Source organism: Anomaloglossus baeobatrachus, chromosome 1, assembly GCF_048569485.1.
Source record: "Anomaloglossus baeobatrachus isolate aAnoBae1 chromosome 1, aAnoBae1.hap1, whole genome shotgun sequence".
Taxonomy (NCBI): domain Eukaryota; kingdom Metazoa; phylum Chordata; class Amphibia; order Anura; family Aromobatidae; genus Anomaloglossus; species Anomaloglossus baeobatrachus.
Genome location: NC_134353.1, coordinates 697,905,347 through 697,927,230, shown reverse-complemented (window position 1 = coordinate 697,927,230; position 21,884 = coordinate 697,905,347). Strand labels below are relative to the sequence as shown.

Genomic DNA, 21,884 nt, shown 5'->3' with positions numbered 1-21,884 from the left:
CGAGTAACTCAGCGGCATCTTTGGGAAGATTTAAATCTCTTACCAAATCATTCATCTCCTCCTGGGAAAACAATTTTGGTCTTGTATCATCTTCAAAGTCAGAACTTGATTCATCTGGTTCAGGTATGACTCCACCTTCATCGGACATAGTTATCTCTTCCAAGGTAGCAGGGGCCTTGGGTACTGGTATATCTGTGCCATGGGGGATGGGACGAATTGCTGAGTGAACAATCGTCACTATGGTTCTTTTGCTCTCGCCATACCATAGGAATCCCATAACGGAAAGCTTTTTTCTCTTACCCTTGAACCAATTTCGGAGGTCCTCAACACACCGTTTGCACACTTTATGAGGCGCCCAAGCTTTATCTTGATCTCCAAGCTTTAGTCTGAAATATGCGACGTATACTTTTTTCACAAAGTCTGTAATATTCAGCTGTTGCTTCAACACTGTATATTCACCACAAATGTAACAGAAACTGTCAGGCGAATTAAATTAATATACTTCGCTGAGCCATAATGCTAATTTTGGGAAACACGGTTGAATATGAAGAGCTAACATGAACTGAGATTAAAAAGTGTGAACAGGCGAGAACAAAAATAAAACAATTGAAACAAGCCCGGCATGTCAGAGCCCGCTCATTAAGCTTGCAAAATGTTGATGCTGGTTTCATTGGCTCACTCTGAAAGTTCTTTCCTTTGAAAGTTATATTTTTTTGGCATTATATATCTTCAATTCATTGATGTGAATTAATTAATAGTAATTTTGACTTTCAAAACCCTAAAAAAAAGAAAATTATGAAAAATGTACTAAATTTGAAGAGAACTTTGCATTTTGTGGCAAATCCTGACTTCCAGGATTTTTTTCAATATTTTTTTTCATTTTCAGCACACCACAATAAATGGAAATTAGATGAAAATACTCAAACAGCTTTTTAGTCGCAGACCTGTGTTATGTTTCTTTTGTCATCCAGAATTTGTAATTTTTCAAGACACCTTTTAGCTATATTATGATTGGTTTTGTGGAAAGTAAGGCCAGGATTCTCTCAGGCTTGTATCACATCCATTTCTGGCAATACTAGATGCATTCGCTGGAGAAGGGGCACTTGTTCAGGTAGAAAGCAACTATATTTTCTAAAACCCATACAATTCTATAAAGGGATTTTCCCATTTCAAAAAGTAATAGTATTGAATGGCATGGTTTGAAGGCACGTTAATACCTGCCCAGAAGTACATGGCACTGGAGAGGCATCCATTATTATTATTACATATCGCAGTTTTAGCTGTAAGGTTACATGTGCGGCAGCAGAACAATGCTATTTCCATTGACAAGACAAGTTAGGCTATGTGCGCACGTTGCGTACAGTTACTGCAGAAATTTCTGCAGCAATCTGAAGAGCACATGTGCGCTTTAAATCACTGCAGAAATGTCCGTAGTGAAAAAAAAAAAAAAGCCGATTCCATGCACTCTGCCTGCAGCTCCTGCCATAGACAGAGCAGGAGCTGCCGGCAAAGCGCACTGAAGAAGTGACATGTCACTTCTTAGAACGCAGCGCTTCGGCAGAAGCCGAAGCGCTGCGCTCTAAAGCGCCACGTGCGCACGGCCCCTGCACAATCTCCATAGACTGTGCAGGGGACACAGGACGCATGCAGTTACGCTGCGCTACAAAGCACAGCGTAACTGCATGAATTACGCACACGTGCGCACATAGCCTAAGGCTATGTGCACACGTTGCTTTTTTTTCAGTGTGGAAAAAAACGCACCCTCTGGCAGAGGGGAGAATTGTAAACAATGCTTTTTGAGAAAAACGCATCGAAAACGCATGCGTTTTCCATGCGTTTTTCATGCGTTTTTTTAGGTGCGTTTTTTAAGACTTGTCAGTGTTAATAAAGTTGGTTGAACACAGACCTTTGGAAAAAAAAAACCTGTGATGTCATTTCCTTCTTCTCCACATTCTGTTTGGATAAATGGGAGGGCTTGGAATGGAAGGAGCACCATTTGAATTTTGGAAAAGTTGAAATAAACTTCGCGCACCATGTCACATTAGCAGGGCCCCTTGGGTACCTATACGTCAGAAAACCCCCACAAGTGACCCCATTTTGGAATCTGCACCCCTCAAGGATTTTATTCAGGAGTATATTAAGCATTTTGAATCCACAGGTACTTCACCCAAAATGTTGCTGTAGCAACAATATTCTCACTTTTAGGCGCGTTTCACACGTCAGTGAAAAACACTGACGTTTTTCACTGGCGTGTAAAACACGCACATGTCCCTCCGTGTGCCGTGAATCACGGCACACGTGGGTTGTCTAAGTGCAATCCGGGCTCCGTTCTCCGTGGCCCGTGATTGCACTTAGTAATCAACTCACCTGCGCCCGCTCCCGCTCTCCATGGTGCTGATCGCTCCCGCGGTGCAGCATCCGGCCGGCGCTGACCCCCGCAGCAGCTGCTTCCGGGTCGGCTCTGTCGTGCATAATGAATATGCGCGACAATAATGAGCCGGCTCAGAAGCAGCAAGCTGAACGGGCTGCAGAGGACATCGCTGGACGCCGGGTGAGTAAAAATGATTTTTATTTTAAAAGCACGTTTTTTTCTGGCACGTGTTTCACGGACCACACCACTGCGTGGTCCGTGGAACATCAGTGATGCCAGAAAAAAATGGACATGTCTCTGTGCGGCAATCACGCACACGCGGGTACACCGCACGGAGACACGTGCAGTGAAAAATCACTGACGTGTGAGCAGACCCATTCATTATAATGGGTCAGCGTATGTCAGTGATTCTGGTACGTTTAAAAAAAAGCACAAACGTACCAGAATCACTGACGTGTGAAAGGGGCCTAAGGCTATGTGGCCATGATCCAGCGACATGGCGTCTAGTACACAGTGCCAGCCTTCCTGCAGAGATGTGAGTGTTGTCCACGGGAGAACTCAGCTGCCCATGCCCAGGATTTGGGTTCAGGCTGCTGTGGACTTTAGCTCTATTCTACCTGCAGAGAACACTCTCGTCTCCGCAGCATAAATTGACATGCTGAGGCTTGGGAAGCCGCGCCACCGGTCAGTTTATGCTGCGGAGAAAAGAAGCACAGTGGTTCATGGGATCTCCAAAAATCCTTCCACTGTGCTTCTACTGCACAACGCAGCGTTATGGACGCAGGGAAAACACTCTGCGTCCATAACGCTGCAAACCCTGATTGTGGGCACATAGCCTAAAAAGCGTCAATGGATGAATGGATGTCAAATATATATATAACGTCCCACCCCCTGCATATTCTAAGCTGGCACCTTTAGTACCTTTCATGTGGCACTAAAGGGTGCCTAGCTTAGTATTTATCCAAAAAAAAAACAATGAAAAAAATGGCATGGGGTCCCCCCTATTTTTGATAGCCAGTCAGGGTAAAGCAGACAGCTGTAGCCTGCAAACCACAGCTGGCAGCTTCATCTTGGCTGGTGATCAATTTGGAGGGCTCCCCAGGCTTTTTTTTTTTTATTTATAAATCAAGAATTAAAAAAAAAAATAACGTGGGGTCCCCCCAAATTAGATCACCAACCAAGGTGAAGCTGACAGCTGGGGTCTGGTATTCTCAGGGTGGGAAGAGCCATGGTTATTGGACTCTTCCCAGCCTAAAAATAGCAGGCCACAGCCGCCCCAGAAGTGGCGCATCCATTAGATGCGCCAATCCTGGCGCTTCGCCCCAACTCATCCCGCGCCCTGGTGCGTTGGCAAACGGGGTAATAAATGGGGTTGATACCAGATGTGTAATGTCACCTGGCATCAAGCCCAGCAATTATTGATGCCACGGCGTCTATCAGATACCAGACATAACTAATTGACAGTAAACAAAAGCAAAAAAAAATGGCAAATTTTTTATTAGAAAAAACACTCCCCAAATCATTCCCTTGTTCTCCAATTTAATAAAAAAATTTGAAAAAAATGGGTCCGCAGAAATCCATTTGCACTTCCCACGTCGGCTCTGGACTTTCTAGAATATGGGGGCACGTTCAGGGAACGTATCCCCCATTTTCTAGGAGGGCAGACCCTCCATTTGAGGAGAGTGGGTGCCAAAAATCTGCACCCACTCTCCCCGGGTCACAGCTGCAGAGTGCGAGCAGCCAGCACAGCTCTCTGAACACAGGAAGCCGTCAGCTGCTCTGCTCATGTGACCGCACTGACCGGCGTCTGCTGTGAAGGAGGAGGGGGCCGCGGGGGATCAGCGCTGCGACCGGACAGGTAAGGGAGAATACCGGGGGGAATAGGGGGTGACCTGGCAGGGCCTGGGGGGCATTTTTCTGTCGCATGTATCAAGGCACATGCGACAGAAATCATAGGAGCAGGGCGGCCGGTGCGCTACTGTGCGCGCCGCCATGTTGGATTTTCGGGAGGGGGGTCGGGGGTCGGGGCGGGCACTTTGGCGACACCGGGGGCTTTCCAGGACTTTGCCAGGAAGTGAGGTCAACAGGAAACCTCTTGACCTCACTTCCAGGTAAATGCCTGCATTCTGTATGCCGACAAAGCCCGCGGACCGCAACAAAAAAGCAGCGAACTGCGGTGTGGCTGCGTTCTGACCCACATCATTGATTTAATGGGGGAGAGAACGCAGCCACAACGCACAAAAGAAGTGACATGCTGCTTTTCTTTCCGCACCGATTTTTGGCATCCAAAACTCTGCGTTTAGAAACGCAGCGTGTGCACTGATTTTTCGGCTTTCTCATACACTTTGCTGGGAAAGCTGAACGCATGCAATTTGCCACTGAAACGCTGCGGTTCTAAACGCAGCGTTTCCACGATAAAAAACGCAACGTGTGCACACAGCCTAAACATCAGTTAAGTTTAGTGGATATATGACACTATATATAGCGCTTTTTAACTACGTTCATTCCTAATGCTTCCATTTATATTTTTCTTTTAGAGATGGCATTTTGAAAAGTGATATTATTGTTGCCATTTCTCATCTCCTTGATGACCCTGTAGATATCTGTCGGAGGAATATGCATCAGATGTATGAAATGCTATCCGAGCTTCCCGCTGGTGAGTGTTTACTGTATATTTTGGTGTAATTGGGAGTGTCATATTAATGAGCTCTCAGACATAAAGCATTGTCTATAAGACTGCATACTCAGCACGTCTTATTAATTGGAATCTGTCACCAGGTTTTTGCCATCTATTCTGAGAGCATAATATAGAGACAGAGACCTTGAATCTTGTGATGTGTCACTTACTGGGTTGCTTGCTGTAGTTTAAAAAAAAAAAAGAAAGAAAAAATGACTTATCAGCAAGAAATTATCGCTAAAGGACTAGTATACCTGCTGCCATGTAGTTCTCCATATTCATGAGCTCTGTGTAACCACTCCTCCTCCACAGATTGTCTGTTTTCTGTGTACCCTGTGCATAGGCAGAAAGCGGCCAATCAGTGGTGTGGGTGAGGTTATACAGAGCGCATCATTCAGAGAACTGTTAGATGTGCTACAGATAAAACATTGATTTTATCAAACTGCAGTAATTAGCCCATTAAGTGACATTGCTGGAATCAGGCTCTCTGTCTTTACATTATGCTGCTCTCAGATGGAGTAACAAAACCCGGGTGATAGATTTCATTTAAGGGTATTTGCCCATGGTGTGTTTTTTTTTTAATACAGAATCAACCTGGAATCCGCCTGAAAAATGATCAATAATCCTTAAAAATAATGAACATATGCACAGCAATATCAAAATGACTGGTGCCCGTGTTCAGTCTTTTTTGATCTTCTCTTAAAAAAAAGATGTCAGCAAGGCTGCTGCAAAAACAATAAAAAAAAAATGACAAAGAACCTGTAGAAAAACACCATGGGGGCTTTTTCTTGAAGAGTCTTCCACTTCGAAAATTGTGCAGCTACGACGGGGGTCTATAAAACCCTGTATACCCAAGCCCTAAGGCTGCGTGGCCAAGATCAGTATTACTATCATTCTGGACACAGCATGTTTTTGCTGCTTCCAAAACATTGCGTTATACAGTACAAGCAAAGTGAATGGGATTAATAGAAATCCCATGCCCACTGTACTTTTTTTTTTTTTTTTTTTACTCTGTGTAAACGTACCTGAAGTGCTTGTTTCCGAGCTGCATCTTCTCAATTTTTCTTGCGGAGATGCTGCGTCTACTGTGCACATTTTCCCCATAGACTTGCATTAGATGCAGTAAATCTGCAGTTTACAAAACACACATGCGTTGTAAGTGCGTACAAATATTTGAGGTATCAATAAAGTTGGTTGAAAGACATGAAGCAGAACAAGCAGGGAGATGACCAAAGTAATGTTCCACTCCCCTACATATTATAAACTTGAAACCTTTAGTGCCTTTCATGTGGCACTAAAGGATGTTTTTTAGCCTTGTTTAACCTGATAAATAATTTTTAAAAACGGCATGGCGTCCCCCCTATTTTTAAAAACCAGCAAAAGTAAAGCATACAACTGCAGGCTAATACCAGGCTGGGAAGGTCCATGGTTATTGGGCCTTTCCCAGCCTAAAAGTACCAGCCCACAGCCGCCCCAGAAGTGACATATCACATTAGATGCGCCAGTTCTGGAGCTTCGCCTCGGCTCTTCCCTATTACTCTGGTACATTAACAATGAAGGAAATGGTAGTTGGGGTTAATGTAAGCTGTGTAATGTCAGCTGGCATCCAGCCCTGATGTTAGTAATGGAGAGGTGTCTATCAGAAAACCCCATTACTAACCCAGTAAGTAAAAAAAACAAAAAACCACAAGCACAAACATTTTTTTATTTTAAAAAACACTTCCACTCTCTTGTGCTGGTTCACCAATTTATTAAAAAAAAGCCATGCAGATCCGAAGTAGTTCACCAAATCTGATGTAGTCCACAAATGGATGCCATGATTTTCGTGGACCCATAGCCTTGCTATGATTACGATCAGTGACTCAGATCAAAATTGGACGGTTTTTTGTTTGTTTTTTTTTGCGAACATAAGGTCCAAGAAAAAACACGGATCAATGTAAAGCGCCATAGATTATATATTGGGGATGTGTTCTATCCATGTTAGTAGAATTGAATGCTCTCTATGTAGAACTATTACAACCACCATAAAGGAATTCATGAAATTCGATCCAAACAAAAGTGATACAAGCTATAAAGTCTGAAGTATGTTTTTTCCTACGCTACAATACAAATGTAATATCTGGTGAGCGATTTTAAGATTATAACCTTTGTTATTTATTTTTATCAATTGCTTTTGCTATATTTTCCAAGGCTTGCCATTTACAATGTATCCATGATATAGTACGGTAATAAAAACTTCCTTGGTTTTAGAAATCTTTATAGTAAAGGGGTGGCTGCCTTTCATTTAAAGGGTGGTCTGAAAGTTGAAAAAATTTCAACATAAATCCCTTTCTATTTATTGCCCAAATCTAAGCTAATTTATGGTATAATTGTATTAAAAATGTCCTACACTTCCCTGGTTACACTACTACTATTATTTTTTTTCCCTCCTTCCTGTCTAATGACTCTTCCTTTGAGAATCCCAGTGCACACTGGGTTACTCAAACAAAGCGTTATCAGAGCAGGGGGCAGGGGATGCAATTACTGCCACAGCTCCTGCCCCCTCCCTGAAACAAAGCGTCATCAGTGATGCTTGTTTTAGAGTCTGCTCTGTCCCTCCCTGCTCGCTGTGCGATCTATACAGTGACCAACTGTGTCCGCTATATTGCTTTCTCAGCTCAGTAAAGCTGGTAACACACAGCAGCGTGCACTGTGTGTGTCCAGAGACCAGCCACTTCCCCCCACCCCGCAGTGACGTCACTTGTGAGTGCGGCGCTGATCTCTGTACGACACTGGAGACAGTTGTGGAAGCTCACCTGTGGATCCATGGAAGGCGAGTACAGTGCAGTTCATTTGTTTGTTTTTTTTTATAGCTCACTGGTGCCCAAATAGAAATGGTATTGACACTGAACGGCCCCTTTAATGTGTTTGTGGGAAACTGTACTTTAATATGCGCAGACATGGTGGGAGCAATAGCACAATCTTGCCTCTAGATGGCATGATTGTTTGACATCTGTCCTCTATGTTGTTGAGTCTTTAGAGACTTGGCTATTCAGTTCTTATCAGTAATAATGTTCCATCTGTTTCTGTGTGACATGGGATAGGTGCAGTGGGATAAGGACCACACTTTTGAACATTGTGCATCTTGGGCTATATTCCCATGGTGAGCTTTTGGTGAGTTATTGACTGTGTATTTTCGCTGTATCAAAAACGCAGCATCCTACAATTCCAGCAAAGTGGATTGGATTTAGAAAAATCTCATGCCTATTGTGCATCTTTTTACTAAGCGTAAGCTGACCTATGGATCTTGTTTAAAATCCGCAACATGTCACTCACCCTTGTGGGTATGCTGAGTTTTATGTGTAGATTTTCCCCATAGACTTGCATTAGACGCAGAAGATCATCAGGTAAAAAATGCACATTCGTTTTTAGTACGTTTCTACTGCTGAAGAGCATAAAAAAACACATGTAATCTCCATTTAAGTATATTACTAAAGCCAAATTGCTGGAAGGATAAAAAGAAAGCAGTTATATTTAAAACATGACAGCAAATAGACAAAAAAAATCACAGCCCCAAAAACGCGATAAAAACGCATGTGAAAATAACGCACAGAAACATGCAATAAAAAATGCATAATAGAAATTCAACATCATCAAAAGCTCATCGTGGGAGCATAGCCTAATGATGCATGCCCACAATCAGTGTTACACACGCATTTGACTCTGCATTTTACACTACAAGCATAGTGGATGGGTTTCATGAAATCTCAGGTCCACTGTGCTTTTTTTACGCAGCATAAACTCACCTGCGGTGCCTTTTTACAAGTCTCAGTATGTCAGTCTTGCGGGTACACCGAGTTTTCAGTCCAGAAAGACTTGCCTTATATGTGAAAATCCTCAGGTAAAAAAACGTATATGCGTTCTTATGGCGTTTACGCAGCCTTAATGCACCAGAAATTGTGCAGTGGCAATCGGGATAATGGTAGTTTGGGTTGATGTCAGCTTTGTAGCGTCAGTGTAGGAGGTGGCCAGATTACCCCACTCCTACGATGTACAAATAATGTTTATTAAAGTAAATGTCTAAGTGCTAGTGCTGGAGAGTACGGCTGGCGATATAGCAGAGCCTGAGCAGTGCAGCAGTCTGCGCCCTCTAGCAACCAGCAGTTTAAAGTGTTTTATTGCATATTGCATTTTACTGTATAATGTGTATTTTGTCATGTGTGACTATCATGTTAATTGTATAATGCTAAGTAGGCATGTTAGTAGATAGGTCTTAGGGCGGCTTTGCACACTACGACATCGCAGGTGCGATGTCGGTGAGGTCAAATCGAAAGTGACGCACTTTCGGCGTCACTTGCGATGTCGTCGTGTGTAAATCCTAGATGATACGATGAACGAGCGCAAAAGCGTCGTTATCGTATCATCGTTGCAGCCTCCGACATTTCCATAATGCCAGTGCCGCGACAGGTAAGATGTTGTTCCTCGCTCCTGCGGCAGCACACATTGCTGTGTATGAAGCCGCAGGAGCGAGGAACATCTCCTTACCTGCCACCGGCCACAATGCGGAAGGAAGGAGGTGGGCGGGATGTTTACATCCTGCTCATCTCCGCCCCTCTGCCGCTATTGGCCGCCTGCCGTGTGACGTCGCTATGACGCCGCACGACCCGCCCCTTTAGGAAGGAGTCGGGTCGCCGGCCAGAGCGACGGTCGCAGGGCAGGTGAGTGCATGTGAAGCTGGCGTAGCGATAATTTTCGCTACGCCAGCTATCACAAGTTATTGTACCTGCGACGGGGGTGGGGACTATCGCACTCGACATCGCAGCATCGGCTTGCGATGTCGCAACGTGCAAAGCCCGCCTTAGAGTAAGAAAGGATTTTAGTATGTCTAGTGTAACAGATACATCCTGGTTGGTTAGTGAGACAAGCCAGAAAGAGAGTGAGTTCTGCAGAAAGGTTCTAGGTGTGCAGACGAGCTTAGTAATGGGCACGTCAGGGAACCGGTAGATATCCTCCGTAGTGTCCAGTGCCTATGGCTCACCTTGTGATGGGTACAGTATAGCCATCTGAGGCAGCTATTGGACCCGGGAAGCTGCAGAGACCTGAAATGGGGAAAAGCAGAAGTTTAGACTCGGCTGCTGGAAGACTAATACCCAGGGCAAGGTCTGGACATAAAAAGTACCCAAAAGAACAGCGTCAGCAGAACAGGATTATATTGCCATGTATCTCCAGAAAATTAAAGTACAAATAAAACATTGTTGTTGTTTTGTAAAGAGTTTCTCTATGTGATGTGTTGCCCTGCTCGGTCAATGACAGTGACCAGCTGCGGGGAGGTGGATGCACCCCTGAAGATGGAAGTAAATGTCGCACCCCCCGGCCGGGGCAGAACACAAACACAAGCTCAGTTTAGTAAAGAGAGGAGCCCTGCCAGCCATCCGTTGGCTCCTCTCTACATCAGCTGGTATCAAGCCCTGGTGTTAATAATGGAGAGATGTCTATCAGACCCCCATTACTAACCCAGTAAGTGAAAAGAAAGAAACACACAAAAATAGTTTATTAGAAAAAAAACACTCCCCCACACATTCCCTGGTTCATCTTTTTTTTTTTTAAAATAAAAAAAAAAAATGTATGCAAGATCTGCCATAGTTCAGGGATTTTGATATAGTCCATGGAACCCTGAAAGACAAAAAGAGGGATATAAAAAGACTGTCCCTTGTTCATCAATTTAATAAAAGCAAAGTTCTCAATGGGGTTTTAAAAAAAAAAAACACATAAAAGAACCAACCTGGTTCAGGCCCAGAATTGAACCTGGGTGCCTGGCCGGATGCCAATCCCCATATAAGTATATGGGGACCTGAATCAGGCTCTTAAAAATGGTTGTAGAAGGTTAAGGGGGATTAGATCAAGCACGTTATACTTACTTACCGGTCTCCACACGGCTGTAACTCTGCTTCCAGGCCGCTCACTCTACTTCCGGGGCCGTTCATAATCTTCATGCATATGCACTGCTTCCCACCAGCAGTGTCGGCGCCTCTGATTGGTTGCAGTCAGACAGCACCCCCAGCCTGTGTAACAGCGTGTCTGACTGCAACCAATTAAAGGTGCTGTGTGTGTCTAGATAGATGTAAAAATAAATAGATAAAAATTGGCATAGGGCCCCCCTGTACTATGATACCCAGCACAGATAAAACATACGGCTACAGGCTGCAGCCCCCAGCCATGTGCTTATCTTGGCTGTGTAAAAATTAGAGGACCCGCATGTGGCTCCTTTTTCTTTTTTAATTACTTAAATAATTTTTCTTTAAAAAAAAAACTGCGTGCGGTCCCCCCTAATTTTGATACTCAGCCATGATAAAGCCAACATCTGGGGGCTGGTGTTCTCAGGCTGGGGAGACCCATACTTATTTGACCACCTCCAGTCTAAAAATAGCCATTAGATGCAACGATCCTGGAACTTTACCTAGCTTAGTGGCAGCTGTAAGCTGTTATTAACCCGATTGCCACCGCACCAGGCTAATCGGGATGAGCCTTTTTTTTGTCATTACAAGTCATGTTAAGTTATTCACCTGTTCAGGCTGCATGTTAGGTAGTGTGGTCAGTCTTTTTGTCTATACTTTTCACAGATTCAGAGATTTGAATGGGTGATTTTGTTCCATGACTCGGATCAAAATTGACATGTCCCCATGATATTTTGCGGAAACTTGGCCCATAATGTTCACATGTGCTATCCATGAAAAACAGCAGGGATAGAAGACATACATGACCCACAGACATCTGAATGAGGGCTTAGGCTATGTGCAGATTTTCTGCACACAACAAAGAACGTTTTGGTAGTTTAACCCAATGTGATTACACCATTCAGGAGTTAGGGAGATGGATTGCTTACTTCTCCCTGGTGAATGAATTTCTGTAATGTGATCACAGGAACCCGATCGCTGCCATGGCAACCCTGGGTCATCATCATGACGACCCCGGGTTACTGAGCTATTTATCGCCTTACACACCATGCTGTATGCATGGTGTGTGAGGCAATCTGTACAGATATATAAATCCACTGTAGGGATAAAGCACTGCAGTGGATTATAGAAACGCAGGGAAAAAGACAGAAACAATTAACATGCTGCTTTTCTTCTGCAACAAAATCTGCAAGGAAAAAAGAAGCAGCATGTGCTCAGCAAGTCAGGATTCTCATAGACTTTGCTAGCATGTGTTTTTCCCTGCAGTATTGATTAAAATCTGCAAGGAAAAACTCATGAAAAAAAGCTGATTGACAATACATACAGCAGCAAAGGACAGTTTCCCTTTAACTTAGCTTATAACAAGCAAAAAAGGCTCATGCACTTGTCACTGTCATATACATTCTGTAACAGATCAACTGACATAACATGGCACAATAATAAAGGGCAGGGAAGTGCCCACAGGCATCAAACCTTGCAGCATGTAATTGCATTGTTCAGTTCAGTGCAGTTTAAAGGCACATATGGATTCCTACTGAATTAAATGGAACAGATCATGAGAATATGACCTATCGGTTTTCTGCATTAAATGTATTTTTATTTTTTAATTTGTCATCTTATGATCTTGAACCATAGAAATCTTTGCTCTTTTTCTTTGGCCACATTGCTTTTATTTACATTCTGACTTCCTGTTGTTCCAGGAAAAAAGACAAATACATAGCCACAATAATCAGATTCCGATTTGTGATAAGCAAATTTATTCAATTGGAATTGAATTCTACTCGAATTTTACAAAAATCTGCATTGTAGAAAATTACCAAATAGTGGCCAGCTGTGGTCAACATATTGCTGAACAGTAGACGGCTGACAAGATTAAAAAGGAAACAAAATAAACATATCTCACTGCTCACCTCTCCGGTCTCTCCTACTGCTCCTCTCCTGGTCTTCTGCATCTTTGTTTTGTCGCATCTCCAGCTTAGTGATCACACTTGGCTGGCGCTTCCAGCTACAAGGGGCCTTCTCTGATGTCTTCTTTTTAACCTTTTGCCAGCAGCTTGCTTCTCTGGCCACTCCCTCTGCTCCTTGTCTCTGTCCCTTTGCATCTCTGAGCCCGTGTTCTTTAGGCTGGGGTTTCCAGCTGTGACTAGACACCGGAGTTTACTGCTCATGCTCCGAAGCATACTCACAGGCGGAGGTCCCGACCTAGATTGAATATTGGGTGGTGACTTCTGGTCATTGGCCCCAGAGGTCACTGCACATGTGTAGTTGACTTTGGGGTCTCCTTGCTACTGGAAGCTGTGGAGAGACATTTTTTATGTTTAATCTTTCTTTATTAAAGTAAACAAGACAATTTACAGGAAAAAAAAGAAGATTCAAATAAGTGATTACTTCATGTCAACTTACGCTGGTTTCACATCAGCGTTTTCCTGCCGCACTCGCAGATCCGGCACAAGGACAGTACAGTACATTAAAGTTCACTGGCAAGCTTCGGGCATATGCGGTCATGTGACCGGAGCATGTGACAGGGGCTTGCCGCACTGTCTGTGAACTGTATTATACTGTACTGCCCTTATGCCGGATCCGGCAGTGCGGCGCAGAATACCACTGATGTGTTTGTGCCCTTACAGAGAAAAATATAAGCCGCGTCCTAACTAATACATCCTCTCTTACTAACTACCATAAGGCACGCATAGGACATGTAACCACATTTTATAATACGAACAGTCTCCTTCCAAAGGAGAAATACGCCTCAACCAAAATGAGGCCACTGCCGAAAAAAAATTAGAAGATTTAACTAGAACCAGAAAGAATAGAAAGTAGCAAGAGGGAAAGACAAAGAAAAGAAGGGGTGGGGGGGGGAAGAGCAGCAGAAAGGGAGGGAGGGAAAGCATGGTGGGGATTACTTCCCCAGTACTAGGGCCGCTACATTGGACTGACGTAACACTGGTTATGAGTTACCAATAAGGTTCTGAAATGGTAGGGAATCAAGACCCAGGGTCCAGGGTTTCCAGATCCTAAGGAATTTATCCACTGAGTCATTGGTCGCTGCTGTGAGGGACTCCATCCTGTGAATGATGGCCATCTCCGCAAACCACTCCCTCACAGATGGCACCCCAGTCGATCTCCAGTATCCTGGGATTACCATGCGTGCCGCTGTAAGACAGAATCTCAGGAGGCCCATTTTCTGTGATTTAAGTGATCCCGGGAGAATTGAAAGCAATGCCATTGGGGAACCTACCAACTGCTCTCCGCAAATCACAGAGTATGCCTTGAACATGGACTTCCAGAAAGGCTGTATCAATCGGCAGTCCCACCAGATATGCAGCATTGTCCCCTTCTCCCATCCGCACCTCCAGCAACCATCTGAAACTCCAGGAAATATTGCGCGTAGAGTATCCGGGCACCTGTACCAACGGGTAAGAATCTTATTTTTTTCCTGTGTGGCGAAGGCAATGGAAAATGTATGGGTGAGGATAAAGGACTTTTTCCAGTCCTACTCAGGAATGGGAGTCCCCAAATCTCTATTCCACTTCTCGATATATTTAAGGTCCCCCATATCCGTCTCTGTAGTCAGGAAGGAGTAAACCAGAGACAAAAGATGCCCAGGAGAATCCTCCCGTAAAAATAATTGATCAAATTTTGTGGGCGGGGCCGCAAAAAGCCCAAGTCTGTTATCAGCCATCAAAAAGGACATAAGTTGAAAGTATTCCAGCCAAGCCGTTGGATGCCGACCCTTTGGGAGCAAAATGGCCGAAAAGGGGGGCACCTCCAAACCGTGCAAAGTCTGGGCTATCAGTGTGTCCTCGCTCCTCCTCCAACATAAGAAACGCTCGACTCCCACCCCTGGGGGAAACTCCAGGTTAGAGAAAAGCAGGGAGAGTGGACCAGGACCCCTTGAGAGAGATCCCCGCCTGCACTCAACGTCCCAGACCCTCAGCGATGCCCTGAGAAACTCCGCCTCCCCATCTATCCATCCCCTCCGCAGCGGTGTGATCCACGGGAGGAACCGCAGGGGTGTTTCAGAGGACACCTGCTCCAAACTCACCCATTCTTTAGTGTTCCTATGAAATTGCCAATCCAGTAATCTAAGCAGAAGGGATGCCTTGTGGTACTTTTTAAAGTCTGGCAACCCTGGCCCCCCCCCTCTCCCTTAACACTACTCAACACCCTCATCCCCACCCGAGAGCTCCTCCCTCCCCACACAAATTTGTTAATAGTTGACTGTATTCTGGTAAAGAAAAAAGATGGTAGTGCTATAGGGGCCGTTTGAAAGATATATAGAAAACGAGGGAGGACATCCATCTTGATGACGTTAATACTTCCAAACCAGGACAGTTTCTGTCTATCAAGTTGTTTAAGATCTCTTATAGCAAAGGGAGATAATTAAGGTGAAAAATCTTGGAACTGTCCCGTGGTCCTGCCACCCCCAGATAAGTCAGGGCCGATGTCTGCCATCTAAAAGGAAAGTTGGATGCAATAAGGTCTACTTCTCTCCCAGGCAGAGTGAAATTCAAGGCTTCTGATTTATTATAGTCAACTTTAAAGTTACTTATATGTCCGAAGTTCTCGATTTCCTTAACCCAGTAGGGAAAGTTATGTGAGGCTGTGTAATGTATAGGAGGAGGTCATCTGCATATAATGCCGCTTTACATTGGTGCTCTCCCACTTCTATCCCCTTTATATCTGGGTTTTGTCTAATGGCCATAGCCAAATGCTCCATTACGAGAACAAATAGAAAGGGGGGATAAGGGGCAACCCTGTCGGGTACCATTTTTTATGCTAATTGGCGCGCACAAGGACCCATTTACCTTTATTCTGGAAGTCTGTGTACTATAAAGGGAGGCCACTTCTCTAAGCAACCTGTCAGCCATCCCCACCTGTCTCAACGCTGCCAACATGAAACTCCAGCTGACCCAGTCGAAGGCTTTCTCCGCATCTATGGAAAGTAAACATGGGTAGTGCCTTCGCCCAAGTCTGATCCTGAACGTGAAATTCCAAGAAATCACTCATCACCTGTCGTATTTCTGCCACACATAAGCCGTCTTTAAGTAGATGTTCATTAAGACTTCACGTCCATGATCGCCGCGAACCATCTGGAGGAGTAAGTTGGACGACGTTGGCTCACCATGGCATGGCGTATTGGCTAATCCACAGCATATCTATATGGCTATATCTATACGGCTGTAAGATGAATGAATTGGGGAGAAATAAGAGTAATCCCTCTCCGTGGGATGCAGTGCCCTCCAAATATCAACCAATTGTAATTCCTGCAACTTTTTCCCTAGAGCCAACATCCTTTTTTGAGAAATAAAACGCCGCCCCGAGGAGGTATCAATTGCCGGGTCAAAGGTGAAATTAAAGTACCCCCCAGCTATTAAAGTCCCTTCTGCAAAGTCCGCCAGCCGAGACAGGAGGGAAGAGCATGCCACAGTGGGTCTGGAATTGGACAAATACCAATTAGCTACAGTGTATACATGCTATGAAGAAAAAGACATGGATCGCACATCCCACAAAAATACAATGATCTAAAGCCGCTAGGCAAAAAATTAATTAAAGTAGAACATGAGGTTCTTTTGTTACCATTCTGATCAGATTGTATTAAGCCCACTGCCACTTCACGGCAAACCTCTTGAGTGGGTCTACAGTATATACACCAATCTGGAGCTTCAGAAACATAAATCTACCCTCAGGATCCACCAAAGAGTCGATCACGGAGTGACTTATGCAGAGCAATGGAGACCCCCCGGATTTAGCAGTCGGGTTAGGGCTGTGAAACCATGTGGTGCAAAATCTATCCCTAAGAACTGGGACCTGGCCTGCTTTAAAATGAGTCTCTTATAACACCTGAGTCCTCTGTTTATGCATAGCATAAAATATTTGCAACCTCTTTTGCGGCACATTCAACCCTTTACAATTAAGGGAGCCAAAATTAAGTTGCGTCATGCCGAGCACTGGGGTCCCACACCTAAGGATAAGAGTGAAGAAGGGGAAAGAGAAATGACCAGATTAAGGAGCGAAGAAAGCGGCAAGAATCAAGAAAAGAGTAGAACTGTGAGAAAGAGGAAAAGAAAGGGAAAACAAAGATTACACAATGTAAACAAAACAAATGCAGTAACTTCTTGGTATTACTTTCAAGCGTCACTCAACCTGCGACGCGTAAACCCAAACTAGACATGTGCTATCCAGAGCGGGAGCCCCCCCCCCTCCCCCACATGCCTCATTATAAAACCCACACCACGGACAAACCCCTGTTCAGATGCATGCCCCACAAGTCCCGCCCCCAGGGGGCCCCTGGCCCCACATTCTCCCCCCCCAAACCTCCCCCGACACCCCCACAACCCCAACCCCCAGGGAAAGAAGGAAGAAGGTGAGAAAAAAAAAGGGGGGGGGATTAAATTTGGGAGGGGGGGGGAAGGAGGACCCCAGGAAACAAAAGAAAGAGAGCAGAGAAAGGGCAGGGAGGCCGGACAAGAGAAAGGCCAGAAAAGGCTAAAGGGAATACAGAAGGAAACTCAAGAACGGAGACGTGTTAATACTAACCATACAGGCCCTATGTGAAAGTGCTGAAAAATCTGTAAGAACATGTGACCACGAGGATCCAGGGCAAGAGACAAAATTATAGCCACTGAGAGAGAAGACGCTGTCTCAACTCACATTGGTTATTACGTCTAGCAGTAAACCTCTCCCGTGACTTCATTTACATAAACTCTACCCCTCAAACGGCCCCCCGTCTCCAACACTTATATAACAATTATATTCAAGTAAAGTATAAAATGTAAGAAGCATACAAGCCCTGTCTCGACGAACTTCAACCCTTGGCGGGGGGACGACACCCTCCTCCCGTCTTCTTCTCCCCTCGGTTATTTCTTGGAGGACGCTGAGCGAGCCCTCACGAGAATTCTGTTGCAGTAGAAGGCCAGTCCGAAATTCAACTCCCTGAAGATTCAAGGCAATTGAGAAGGATGCCATATCAGCTGGCGAGTGAAGAACGTGCATTCGGCCGCCACTGCGGACCAGGAGACGAAAAGGAAAGCCCCATCTGTACACAATGTCCCTTGACAGCAGGAGCTCCAACAAAGGCCGCAGCGCCCTCCTCCTCTGGAATGTAAGACGAGAGAGATCAGATAAGATCTGTAACTTCATCTTTTGGAAAAGGATCGGCACCCCTTCCCAAAGCTTCAGCAGAATGAATTCCTTCTGTAGGTAATGGTGAACCCGACAAATCACGTCCCGCGGGAAATCCGAGTCAGCTGGTTTAGGTCCCAGGACTCTGTGTGCTCTATCAAGTTCAAACTCCGTGGTTGGAGGGAGCCCCAAAATTTTGTTAAAGATTCTTTGGAGAACAAGTGGAAGCTCCCTGGAATCGACGGACTCTGGCAGACCCCGTACTCTCAAGTTATTGCGTCGTCCTCTGTTCTCTGTAATGGAGCTGCCGAGATTGGGCCTTCAGCAGCGATTTATGAGAGGATAAGCACTTTTGCATTTCTTGAAGTTGAGTTTCCTGAGACAGGACCCTCGCATCTATATTCTGCACACTGGAGCGCACTTCTGCCAGCTCTGACCTGCACGCCTGCTCCATTCTGGAGATATAGCCCTCCATGTCCTCTCTGGATGGGATGCTGATGATTCTTGATCTGAGCTCTCTCAGCTCCCTCAGAACACAGGAGCCTCCAGGCCCCAGCCCTAGGGTGCTGGCATGTTGAGAAGCCTGACTAGTGAAGCACTCCATTCCCTCTATATCCTCTGCAGTGCCTCTGACCCCTGCGCCTGTCATGGTCGCAGCAGTGTCACTGAGCATCAAGGGGCTGCAGGTCCAGGGAGCCTTCCCCTCCAGTCCCTCCTGTAGCTCCATAGACAATGTGGGGCTCAGGGGCAAAGTCAGGTCTCTCTCTCCTCTTCCAGGGGAAGCTGCTGACTCTGCAGGAATCTGATCTCTCACCTGCCGCCCATGCTCCTCCTCCCCCGCTATCAGGGCCGAGGCTCTCCACCCTGCAAGGACTGCCGGGCCTGCTCTCTCCAAGTACCTGACTCCCCAGCCCCCCCCTCTCTCCTCCAGATGGTCGGGATCTGTCACCGCCGGGAATATTCTTGCCTCCACATACAGCCTGTTGGGCTGTTAGCTGCTGTGAGCGTCTGACAGGTACTCCGCTTGCCTCCACTTCCTCCCCTGCTGCCACCGCTGCGTAGCTGACAGGGCCGGCGGCCATCTTACTCCTCTCCCGCTCCACCTGTGTCACCGCTATTCCAGCCAGGAGTCTGCATAGAAGGGTGTCTCTGAGCTCCCCTCCGCCTCCTCATGCTCATAGTCCGGGTCAGAGGGCCGTGAATTTGAGCTATCTGCTGATATCCCGGGAGATAAGGGGGAGCTGAGGCAAAGCACAACCTCACTCCCTCATGGCCAGGACACGCCCCCCGAGGCATTTTTTTCTACATATTACGTTTATTATACACTGTGGTCTAGAGACCCCAGGGCATAATGAGGGACACTAAATTTGCAGACAATAACCTCTGCAAATCAAAGTTTCCTGGAATTTCTGCGTGACCAGGCAAGTTTAAATTCTAACTGATCTGCTCACCCCTGACCTTATTTTTTGTATTGAAGCATCTATTGTGCCTGTGCAAAACATATTATGAAGGGAGGTGGAGCGGGGTCAGGTGTGACATCGCCTATTATGATTGTTGGATCTTTTCTTCTCAGCCGTGTATGGAGTTCTTACCTTTAATTGTAATCCTACCTCTGCTGATAACTCGACTGCTGAAAACTCTTTTTGAAAAGGACACGAAGTATGCGTCAACAAAATCTATAGTAGCCAGTGTTGCAAGATTACAGTTTTGTTGTTTTGGTTTTTTTTTAAATAAACCTACAAGGACAATTGACATAATGGGTCAAGCAATTCGAAGTCTAATTCAGCAAGCACAGAAACCTGACGGATTGGACCTCTTGCCACTGTGAAGTGTATGAGGTGGTGTGGGAGTGGGGCTTTAAAATGTGTGTAAAAGATATTACACATTTATATATTTTGATATCAGAAAGCCCAGCATACTTACCGTGACTTTGATTGGCACTTTCTCCATCTTTACGGTTGATAGTGATTATTGCTCACATCTGGATATTTATGAACAAATGTAATAAATGCCATGTGTAATTGAGCAAAACTGCTATTTTTGACCATATTGATCCCTCCTACAGAAGTATATGAGAAATGCAGTGTGTAGGTTATCGTTCCACTTATTAGGTGCTCAGTGATTGCTTACTGGAGATAATCGATTTCTAAAGACAATACAATTTGTATGTTCCAAGATGATATATTAGAGTAAATTAAAACTAGTCCTAAACAAAGTGTTCCTTCAGGTTTTTGCCACCTAATCTAAGATCAGAATAATGTAGGGGCAGTGACACGGATTAGGGAACAGTCACACTTTAGCGACGCAGCAGTGATCTGACCTGGTCAGGATCGCTGCTGCATCGCTACATGGTCGCTGGTGAGCTGTCAAACAGGCAGATCTCACCAGCGACCAGTGACCAGCCAGCAGCGACGTGCAAGCGACGCTGCGCTTGCACGGAGCCGGCGTCTGGAAGCTGTGGACACTGGTAACTAAGGTAAACATCGGGTATGGTTACCCGATGTTTACCTTAGTTACCAGCGCACACCACTTAGCTTAGCGTGTGCAGGGAGCAGGAGCCGGCACTGGCAGCGTGAGAGCTGCGGAGGCTGGTAACGAAAGTAAATATCGGGTAACCACCTTGGTTACCCGATGTTTACCTTGGTTACAGCTTACCGCAGGCTGTCAGACGCCGGCTCCTGCTCCCTGCACATTCAGGATTGTTGCTCTCTCGCTGTCACACACAGTGATGTGTGCTTATCAGCGGGAGAGCAACAATAAAAAAAACGAACCAGTGCTGTGTGTAACGAGCAGCGATCTCACAGCAGGGGCCAGATCGCTGCTCAGTGTCACAAACAGCAAGATCGCTAATGAGGTCACAAAAAACGTGACTCAGCAGCGATCTCAGTAGCGATCTCGCTGTGTGTGAAGTAGCCCTTAGTGTCACTTGTCTGCTTGCTGCATGTTCAGGAAACCCACTGTTTTATGAGCAGGGGATCATCACTAGAGGGACTAGTTGCCTGCTATGTAGTCCTACTGCTCTGTGTAACTACTCAGCCCCCAGTGTACACAGAAAGCTGACAATCAGTGGTGTAGGCGAGCTAAGCGTTTGGAAAGAGTCACATGGCCATATACCTCAGCTGTGGATCACATTCCAATGCTCAGACGAGCCGGTGGCTCTCCCGACCAGAGCTGGACAGCTGCATGGAAATAAACATTGTCACGCTCGGGTCGAGAGAGCCAACAGCTAGTCTGAGCATTGCAAAGTGATCCTTGGCCGAGTTATACGGCCGTGTGACTCTTCCCTTAAGATAACTAGTCGATCTGCAGCAAATAAAGTGATTTTGTCAAGACTGCAGCAAGCAGCCTAGTAACTGACACATTCCAGGAATCAGGCTCTGCCTCTACATTATGCTACTTTCAGATTAGTTGCCAAAAACCCAGTGACAGATTCCCTTTTAAAGCAATGTGACAATTTTCATAGTTATGGCCTATAACCTAACAAGTTGTAATACTTTAACTCTGAGGAATTGACAGGTTTGAAAACAAGAGAGAACAGTGGAGGTCCTAGTGTCAGACCCACAGATCAGACCTCGAAGGCGTATCCAATTGATATGGCATGAATGCTTATGGTGGAAAGCCCCAATTAAGGTATTAAGGTGACCAGATAAATGAAGTGACAGAATGGCTGGATTTGATTTAATTTGTCAGAGATATGAGTATCAGATTTAAGGATTATCGTTAATGAGTAAAGGATTATCCTGTAGTGACTGAGCAGGCAACAAGCCTGTCACTATAG

General features: G+C 45.4%; 1 protein-coding gene across 1 annotated transcript in view; it reads left to right on the top strand.

Annotated features, from left to right (window-relative positions):
* The window catches only part of RSPH14 (radial spoke head 14 homolog), a 387,168-nt gene that overhangs the window by 53,400 nt on the left and 311,884 nt on the right, over nt 1-21,884 (top strand). Inside the window, exon 3 of the mRNA XM_075320738.1 lies at nt 4,909-5,027. Within this exon, the coding sequence (XP_075176853.1) occupies nt 4,909-5,027 (119 nt within the window). The remainder of the gene's footprint in view (nt 1-4,908; nt 5,028-21,884) is intronic.